This window comes from Haplochromis burtoni, unplaced genomic scaffold, assembly GCF_018398535.1.
Source record: "Haplochromis burtoni strain Fernald_Lab_line unplaced genomic scaffold, NCSU_Asbu1 Contig_39, whole genome shotgun sequence".
Taxonomy (NCBI): Eukaryota; Metazoa; Chordata; class Actinopteri; order Cichliformes; family Cichlidae; genus Haplochromis; species Haplochromis burtoni.
In genome coordinates, this window is record NW_024582400.1 from 496,469 (window position 1) to 506,846 (window position 10,378).

The following is a 10,378-nucleotide window of genomic DNA, read 5'->3' on the forward strand; positions in this document are numbered from 1 at the left end:
GCTGCTGAGTTTGCATCTTTTGCTGTGAAGTACAGCCAGACTTTTGACCGCTTCGCCTTGGACATTTTTAATCTGTAGCTCTGCATAAAAGAACGTACGTACCTGGACCCGCTTACTATCCTCGGAAACGTAAAATGATTGGCTAGAAGTGTATCACAGCTCAGGAAAAAAACCGAAATAAAGCACCGAAATGTGCGCTGCTTTTCGGTCTGGTTACTACCGTTTATGTCAGAACCGGACACCGGTACCCATCCCTACACCTGATGGTATTCTCCCTTCTGTTGTAACACTCGGATGTTGACACAGAGGGGTTCCATAAACGCTTGTTTGGATGTCCTTGAAAGCTAATAGTTACATCTGGGCACGGTTAATTATTACTACTTTTAACAGGTTCAGGTAGACATGTCGCGAAACAAGACACACTGGAAACATGTTTAAAAACAGAGTGAAAGAACAATGGTCAGGGAAGGTCTGAGGGTCAGTTTTTTGTGTGTCTTTTGGACACCTGAAGGGTCTGACAGCTCTGCTGAAGCATAAGAACTGCATCTTTGCTGCTTTATCTCAGCAGTGTCTGTTCAATAAAAAGAAAAGAAAACATTACTCTTTATGCTGCTTTTGGATATATAATTAAAACCAAAATTAAAAACTAAAGAGCAATTAAAACTTTCACAGATCAGAAGTTAATCCACAATATTTTATCACTACAGTTTGATTCTTCATCAACAGAATGACCGTTACTTAGTGTAAGTGATCCTGATGGTCTGGACATTCAGGGTCATTTTGAAGACCCAGACCCTGAACCATGGTGCTCATCTTGAGCATCTTGGCAAGGCTGGACTCCAGGATATTAAAGTAGACTTTGATGGCAGGCAGGAATGGCAAAAATGGTCATCTAAAGTTTCTACTCAGAACATCTAATACAAACACTGTACAAGCATTCTGTTGTGTCTGATGTTCTCAGTTATAAAATCTGATTATATAAAAGATTTTTGAGATTTGTTTGCCGCAATGTCCTCTGCAAAGTTTACTCTTGACACATAGGGGTGGAGCTCACCTTCAGCTTGAAGCCCTGCAGGCTATTGGTGTAGCCAACCACCGTGCCACTCCAAACTCTCACCAGGCAGACTGTGTGAGACAACCGTACTTGGGTTTGTCCAACTCCCCAAAGACAACACAGGCAAAGAAACAGTTCATTATTCAGACACCGACAGAGCACTGTGTAAAGTCTGACACGGGGAAACGTGCTAACATCAAAATAGCACTGGTTTCCACTATAAAACATGATTACAGTGATGGACTCTGACTTATGATAAAGTGCACCAGGATGATAAGTAATACTGAAAATACTCAGAATTGATTGAATCTACTCTGACCTGCTTTTTTTGTGCCAAAAAACTTAGCTCAGGGTTAGACCTAAGTTTAACCAGGTGTCTGAGCAAACGTTCATGTTCACTTAATCTGTAAAAGGTCATTAAAATGTTCTTCCTGTTGATTCTTTCTGACAATCTCAGATGAGCTCACACTGAAATTAAATCTTTGTCTTTGCCATGAGGAAGGACTATGAAGAGAACAAATCAGGGAGTGCTGAGGCTAAACCTTGGCCTCTCCCCATTGGACAGCCAATCACAAATATTTATTTATTTATTTATTTATGTTTGGGGTTTCTTTGCCTGTCCTTTACAGCGCTGTAGCAAACAGAATTATTGTCTAATATTTATTTTCCTAAGTGTTCTTTTGCTATACTGGACCACTTGATTGTCATATTTAGAAGTTTTTTATCAGGATTGTTTATTTATTTATCTGTATTTTATTTTAAGTATTTACAATCAGAACTGAGAGGACCGGGGGACTGGAAAGAAAAGACAGACAGAGCCGGGGGGGTAGACTGAGATATTGCACAGGAGTGAGCCAGTGCACACCCGAGCACTCAGCCCTGGACGCAGAGAACCACCAATGTACCAGCAGGTGGGGCACCAGCCACTGGCAGGGAGTATGGTGGGGGTAGATAAACCCCCATACCTAGGGGGAGAGAGGAGTGGAATCTAAGACCCGACCTGACACAGACACAAACATTTATTCCCATCCTTACGTACACATACACAAACACTCAGCTCTCGCCCAACACAGACAGACACAGACATGAACACCGTACACACACTCCAGAGTCCAGACTCTGGAGTGGAGATGAGCAGACCACCCCAATCACAAATATTCCCAAGACCACTGCCTTACAATCCTTTACATCATATCTTTCTGATGTGGCTGCTTATTATTATTATGCATATTATTTCCGATTTATGTGCTCCCTCTACAGAACATTTTAAGCACTTTTAAAGATATCTCATATCACTGCTACTGGAATGATTCAGTTATATGTTTCTTTTTTAAGCCTCATGAGGTATCACAACTGCGTGTCTTACACAAGTGCTTAGACAGTGCAAAAAGATGGATTAGCATCTCATGCTAAACCTTCCATCAAATTTTGACTCTGGTTTTACTTTAGATGGTCATTACTGTTTCTTCGAGATTGGATTACTGTAGCTCATTATTCACCTTCCTAAAGCATCATTGGACCATCTGCAGACTGTACAGAACACTGCTTCCAGAATTCTGGCCAAATCAAAGAGATTTTCTAATGTCACAGCACTACTCGTCCAGCTCCAGTGGCTTCCAGAAAACATTTCAAGCTCTTGGTTCTCACTTATAGGTTTCTAAATGGTCAAGCACTGGCATATATTAAAGAAAAAGAACTCTAGGGGGTCCCTAAGGTCCTGAAAACTAAAGGTGACAGAGCCTTCTCAATAGTACCACCAGGACTCTGGAACTCTCTCACCTTTAGTTTGAAGTCTGCAGACTCTGTTGAGCTTTTTAAAAAGCAACTAAAAACTTCTTTTTACAACTGCTTTTAAGTAACTTTTTCAGTATACTGATGTGTAATGTTTTTTCTTGCTTCTGATCAGCACTTTGGGACCAATATCTGTAAAGGTGCTATTGAAGTGAAGTTTTTACTTTACTTTTTACTTTACTTCCTCTTTTCTTCTCTCTTGCAACTCCATCTTCATCACCTTTGTCCATTATATCGACTATCCGTCCTCTGTATATGTCCAGTCCTTGCCTCTCTGACTTTGTCTCCATGCTTAGATCTTGTTGAATTCCTCAGGCAGCAGCATCACAGGTCAGCTGATCACAGCCTGTAAACATAATCTACTCACAGTTTAAATTATTACAAATTATTTCTAAGTGATTCTTTTTCCATCTTAGGTTTATCTCAACAACAGCATAGAGCTATTCTTAAAAATGCACTTTGTTCTACATCACACGTAGTCAAGATGAGCAAAATCATTAGAAAGTTTGTTCCCTTGTATTAATACCATTTTCAGTTAGGTCAGTTAGCTTGGCAAAAAAAAAAAAAAAAACGCTGGTGGAAAACTCCTAAAGGGCTTACTTTGGACCACTAATTACTTTCAACTTGAATACAGATGTTGAGTCAGTACCTCAGTGTTTACCAGAGTCGTTTTAAAAACAGATGTCTATACTTCTACTTAAGCAAAGAATGTCTGCACTTTTGCCACCCCTATCTGTTTGACAGTGACGGTCCTTCCCTGTACTTTGCAAGTTTCAGTGACTAGTTGACATTTGGGTGCCCTCCAGCGACAAAGAAATATATAATTCATATAATCTGTTGACTCCAATCTGCATTTTACATGTGCATGTGGAAAGCCTTAAAAAAAACTCCTGGTTAGACCTGCACAGTCACCAGATCTCATTCCAATAGAGCACATTTGGGTTATGGTGACAGGGGAGATTCCCATTATGGAATTGTAGCAACACAGTTAACCAGTGTAAAGACCACGGGCCAAATGAGGATGGCTGCAATTCATTGCGCTCTGGGTTGAGGGCCCACTTCAACAGCTGGAAATCCCCACATATGAGACTCAAACCCACAATCCTGGCTTAGGAGGTCAGTGCCTTATCCATTAGGCCTCTGGGGTTACATGCTGTGATGCATGTGTGTAACCTGAACTGTGTGGGACACTGTCATGTTAATATGGATAATCTCTGAGGAATGTTTCCAGCACCTTGTTGAATCTATGCAATGAAAATTAAGGTAGTTCTAAAGGCAAAATGGGCTCCCACCTGGTTCTAGTAGTACCTCAGGTGTACCTAATAAAGTGGCCAGTGGGTATACACTGTAGGCTTGTCTCCCTGACTGTTTGTGTTCCCTTTTCTGTGGTTTTCTAATTTAGTCCCTGGCTCTTTGTGGTCTTATGGTACTTCATAACAAAATGCAAATATGCAAACATTTAAATGTAGTCAGAAAAAAGGGCTTAAATGAAATAGCCAAAGTCAAATCCTAAAACTAATTAGGCTACATTTCACATAAGTAACTGGATAAAGCTTATAAAAAGCTATTTTATACATTATCACTGAAGCCCATGAGTTGTTAAATTTCTTGTTAAAATTACTTACTTTGCTTACATTAAAGAACAGACCTGCTCCTTTATAGTTTCTCTTCTTATCAGTTTCAGTAAATAACATTGATCCTATAAGCTCAATTTGCTGAAGTGCCCACAAATGTAACTTACATCTGGGCAACGTACAAACAGGCTGTGAGGGGGGCTGTTAAAAATATTCTGTTTACAAATATTTGGGGAATGTAGAATTCCTTTGACTCTCTCACATGGAGCTTTGAGCCCCCCTCAGAGCTTTGAGTTTATTAACCACTCTGTGCTTTTTCCTTAGGTGCTTGTGAGTTAAATGAGTTTTGTGTGCCTGATGTATGGGCTCAGGGTTATACATTATCTTTCCACAGGAAAAATGGTCATGGATGTGTGACCGAGCGTGTCGGGACAATGATTTTGCCCTCTGGTAAACTCAGTTAACCCCCATTTGTGAACAACAAGACCCGTTACTATAGAGTTTGGAGATACTATAAGTACCAGAGAGATCTTGAGAGAGAGCAGATTTCGCCTGCAGATCCTCGCAGTCAGCAGCAGGAATTTAGAACCATGGTAAGTTTCTGCAGTGTCTTACAGACTCTGTAATGTCCACTTTTAAAGGTGTGATAGTGTTGCCTATTAGATTCCACAAAGCCTTTTCTAATGTTAATGTGGCCTGGTCTTGCAGCGGGAGTGCCTCTCTGTTCATGTTGGCCAGGCAGGCGTCCAGATGGGAAACGCATGCTGGGAGCTGTACTGCCTGGAGCACGGCATCCAGCCGGATGGTCAGACGCCCAGTGATAAGACAATAGGGGGAGGAGACGACTCCTTCAACACCTTCTTCAGTGAAACCGGAGCTGGAAAACATGTTCCCAGGGCTGTCTTTGTGGACCTGGAACCAACTGTCATTGGTAAAATTTCAATTTTTTAATATAAATTTAAATATATTTATATGTAAAGGATTTGAAAAGTTTTCTCATATACTCATATACAGTTATTTTTCGTGAATACAGATGAAGTCCGTACAGGAACCTACCGGCAGCTCTTCCATCCCGAGCAGCTTATCACTGGAAAAGAAGATGCAGCCAACAACTACGCCCGAGGTCACTACACCATCGGCAAAGAGATCATTGACCTGGTTCTTGACAGAATTCGTAAACTGGTGAGTTTATCTACATGTATTAGTTTAGAGTGTAGTTATGTATGGAGAAAATAGTGCTTTTTTGTTCCCCTGCAGGCTGACCAGTGCACAGGGCTGCAGGGTTTCCTCATCTTCCACTCCTTTGGAGGAGGAACTGGCTCCGGTTTCACCTCTCTGCTCATGGAGCGTCTCTCCGTTGACTACGGCAAGAAGTCAAAGTTGGAGTTTGCAGTTTACCCAGCTCCTCAAGTGTCCACAGCTGTGGTGGAGCCCTACAACTCCATCCTGACCACCCACACCACCCTAGAGCACTCTGACTGTGCCTTCATGGTGGACAATGAGGCAATCTATGACATCTGCCGCAGAAACCTGGACATCGAGCGTCCCACCTACACCAACCTCAACAGGTTGATTGGTCAGATCGTCTCCTCCATCACCGCCTCCCTTCGCTTCGATGGAGCCTTGAACGTGGACCTGACAGAGTTCCAGACCAACCTGGTGCCCTACCCTCGCATCCACTTCCCTCTGGCCACCTATGCCCCTGTTATCTCAGCAGAGAAGGCCTATCACGAGCAGCTCTCTGTAGCTGAGATCACCAATGCCTGCTTCGAGCCGGCCAATCAGATGGTGAAGTGTGACCCTCGCCATGGAAAGTACATGGCCTGCTGCCTTCTGTACCGTGGTGACGTAGTACCCAAAGAAGTGAACGCCGCCATCGCCACCATCAAGACGAAACGCACCATTCAGTTTGTGGACTGGTGTCCTACAGGCTTCAAGGTGGGCATCAACTACCAGCCCCCCACCGTGGTTCCTGGAGGAGACCTGGCCAAAGTGCAGAGAGCCGTGTGCATGCTGAGCAACACCACTGCCATCGCAGAGGCCTGGGCTCGACTCGACCACAAGTTCGATCTGATGTACGCCAAGAGGGCCTTCGTCCACTGGTATGTGGGAGAGGGAATGGAGGAAGGAGAGTTCTCAGAGGCCAGAGAGGACATGGCTGCCCTGGAGAAGGATTATGAGGAGGTGGGAACCGACAGCATCGGCGATGAGGGAGAGGGGGAGGAGTAATACGTTTTAGTTTTGCATAATGATATCATTATTGTATTTCAGCAGTGAGCAATGCCATATTGGTTTTTTATATATATGTGTGTGCATGTGTGTGCAAAAATAAACCAAGAGTGCAAAGCATTTGTCTGTCTGTGCATTTCAGTTTCTCCCACTATATGTGTCTCCTCCAGCAATGTGCATGTTTGCTGTTGAACTATAATGACTTGTCTGTTGTTGTCAGCTGACACCTGAAAGCAAACAAGGCCTGAGAGAACAGTAACTAGGGAAACCAAGTCTGAGCATGTTCTTGGAAACCTTAGGTGATAGTTTGTGGTTACAGCTCTAGGGTTACCAGCAGATGCACGGGTGAAACATTTAACAGTTCCCAACAATAGATTACACGGGTAATAGCACACAAGGTTTACACAAAAAACATCTTCTAAGGAAAACAGGTTTCTGAAAAGGCATCAGTAGACAGTAAATCTGTACTTTAGAGGATTTGTTCTGAAATTCATTTTGGGTTATAAACTTCCTAAAGCACTTTAGTCAATATAATATGTCCATTTAGAAACTGGGGAAGTTCTTGTTAAACCTAACCTGTTAACTTCCTCCAGTTCACCAACAACCCTCTTAGGTGTAGGGTTACACTGTATAGTTTAATTAATTCAATCTTATTTATATAGCACCAAATCACAATCGCCTCATGATACTTTAGATTGTTCCTTCAGAACAAGCTGTGGGTGATGGGAGGAAGACATTCTAGTTTCAGAAACTAAAAGATATTACTTTTTAGATCTTACATATTCTGGCCTACTGGTAAATGATTTCTATCTGGGTAAAAGAAACTACCCCTACCACAAACAGGTCACTGGTGACCTGGTGGTTTTTAAGAAATTAATCTTTTGAGGAAAATTCCTTAGGAAAACATAATCCTTTGTTAATCTCCAGCCTCAGGTATTGCATTTATCCGGTTTTCTCAATAGTACCACCATACTCCCCTTTTCTTTCTCCTGTGTACATAGCTGAAAGCTCTGAACTGAGACCTACTGGAAAAGAAACGGTGATCTCAAATGTCAGCTGGCTTTGAGGAAAGCGTGTTGCAATGTTTTCCTTGGGGAATATGCTGCCTTTGCATTGCAAATGAATCTTGACTAAAGTGGTGATGCAACGGTGAGCTGTAACAAAAGCCTATTCATTCACTCTGGGGAGGTATCCGTTATCATTCATCTGCAAGATTAGAAAACCCAGGCTGCCAATGTGTCACTTCAACATGACCAAACTTCTAATTTGAGCAGTATTTCATTAAAGAAGTAATGCTTGACACAGAAACTTTTTTTTTAAATTAAAGAGTTATGAGTTAGAGCCATCCACAGATAAATGTTTCCATCATATTTAAATTTTTCATTCAGATCTGAACCACAAGGTACTGACTGCACAGACAGAACAGCAGATTTACCTTAAATCTAACATGAAAAATTAGGTGAGGTGACACAGTTATGGGCCAAATATTTCACTGTTGGTTACTTGTGTGTATAACAACAGCTTTAGTACCTTCTGTTTCTACAGTGGGTTTTCTTTTTTGTGTTCTGCACCCTCATTTGTTATTGAAGGAGCTGGTGTTTGCTTCTTCAGCTCCTCCAGTTACCACAACATTGCAGGCTGTTGCTTGGTGATGCTTGGCTATAAAGCAGCTTACTGCACTTGCATTTCACACACAATATCCCCAGCCACTCCTCTCAAGTGAACAAGGGACTCCTCAAAGCTCCAAAAATATGGTGAGAAGCCTTTCATTTTCTGTTTAAGTTCCTCTGTTGAACAGCTTCGTATGATTTCTGAGAGAAAAAAAACTCTCACAGGGACATTGGGTGTATAAAATGGAGTGTGATTTTTTTTTATTTTATTTATTTATTAGTTTATCTCTTTCTTGGAGTATTTATTCTTTCCAAATGCCTCCTGTATTTTTCTGCATCTTACTAAGTTTGGACCCCCTTTCAGTTTACTTCCTGTTTTATTTTGAAGGTTATATTCTGGTGTGGTTTTCTTTGTTTCCCATTCCTTTCTTTGTTCTTTTCTGATCTTTCTTAAATGTCTGATTAAATTCACCTCTTCCTTTTAGCCAATAAAAATAAGTTAAAAAAAAAAACTATTCTGAAACCAAAACTGATTCAAATGATATTTTTTTATTAACCAAGTAACTAAAATTAAATCCAAATGTATAGGAAATGTCTTTAGTTTTCTTCTTTAGTTTCAAATTTGGTCAAATGTGTCAACATATCAAGCACTGAAACTGGCATGTCTACATGACAGTATTCATGATGGTATGAGAGTGGTTTATTTTAATACGCTTTCTAAACTTCTTAAATCCCCACTACAATAAATGCCCCAGTTAATTTGTGAAAAAACTAAAACACTGAAACAAAAAATTTAAAAACAATAAAGACTAAACTGAAATGAGCAAGCCATTCTAAAAACTAACTGCAAATAAAGTGAATTGAAAACAAAAAAAGATGAAAACATAAATAAATAACAGTAAGTAGTGATAAATTTGTACATCTATAATAACTCTGATATATAGTCTGTGCATATGCCTTTGTCAGTTCATTTGAGATGTTTTTCCTGCCATTGTAGTACAGACCTTTGTGTTCTTTAAGTTACCAATAAAAAGTCCCCTTTTGATGCTACAAAATACAACAGAATTTCTGTCTGCCATTGGGGTTGTTTTCTGTTGAATAATCTCCTCTGATTAGTGTATTAAAGCTGGACAGAAAATCTGTGACAAAGACATTAAAATGTAGCTTTTACTTCAGATCTTTGTTTGACATTTGAACCACTTGTTCTTGCAGCGTGAGTGTATCTCTGTCCATGTTGGCCAAGCCGGTGCCCAGATAGGCAATGCATGCTGGGAGCTGTACTGCCTGGAGCACGGCATCCAGCCGGATGGTCAGATGCCCAGTGACAAGACCATTGGAGGAGGAGATGACTCCTTCAACACCTTCTTCAGTGAAACCGGAGCTGGAAAACATGTTCCCAGGGCTGTCTTTGTGGACCTGGAACCAACTGTCATTGGTAAGAATGCAGGAATAACTAGAGAGTGATAAATTAAGTGTCAAACCAAACCATCATTCCTAATCTTTGAGTATATTCTCAATGTCTTCCAAATACAGATGAAGTCCGTACAGGAACCTACCGCCAGCTCTTCCACCCCGAGCAGCTCATCACTGGAAAGGAAGATGCAGCCAACAACTACGCCCGAGGTCACTACACCATCGGGAAAGAGATCATTGACCTGGTTCTTGACAGAATTCGTAAACTGGTGAGTTTATCACTTGTAATGTCATGAGTTAAAATTTCCAGTGTAACTAGTAACAATAAAAAGATTTATTTTCTACCACCAGGCTGACCAGTGCACAGGGCTGCAGGGTTTCCTCATCTTCCACTCCTTTGGAGGAGGAACTGGCTCGGGTTTCACCTCTCTGCTCATGGAGCGTCTCTCTGTTGACTACGGCAAGAAGTCAAAGCTAGAATTCGCCATCTATCCAGCTCCTCAAGTGTCCACAGCTGTGGTGGAGCCTTATAACTCCATCCTGACCACCCACACCACCCTAGAGCACTCTGACTGTGCCTTCATGGTGGACAATGAGGCCATCTATGACATCTGCCGCAGGAACTTGGACATCGAGCGTCCCACCTACACCAACCTCAACAGGCTGATTGGTCAGATCGTCTCCTCCATCACCGCCTCCCTTCGCTT

The 10,378-nt window shown here is 41.6% G+C and overlaps 1 protein-coding gene across 3 annotated transcripts in view; it reads left to right on the forward strand.

The window, feature by feature from the left end:
* Nucleotides 1-4,994: 4,994 nt before the first annotated feature.
* Nucleotides 4,995-10,378, forward strand: part of LOC102314123 (tubulin alpha-1A chain) — a 12,423-nt gene continuing 7,039 nt past the window's right edge. For 2 of the 3 annotated variants that reach the window (XM_042219865.1, XM_005919888.3), the window contains exons 1-4: nucleotides 4,995-5,012; nucleotides 5,128-5,350; nucleotides 5,453-5,601; nucleotides 5,677-6,603. In XM_042219865.1, coding sequence (XP_042075799.1) covers nucleotides 5,010-5,012; nucleotides 5,128-5,350; nucleotides 5,453-5,601; nucleotides 5,677-6,603 — 1,302 coding nt within the window. In that variant the 5' untranslated portion in view covers nucleotides 4,995-5,009. Of the gene's footprint in view, nucleotides 5,013-5,127; nucleotides 5,351-5,452; nucleotides 5,602-5,676; nucleotides 6,604-8,355; nucleotides 8,403-9,470; nucleotides 9,694-9,791; nucleotides 9,941-10,378 lie in introns of those variants that run through there. The other variant, XM_005919887.3, reaches the window with a different exon arrangement.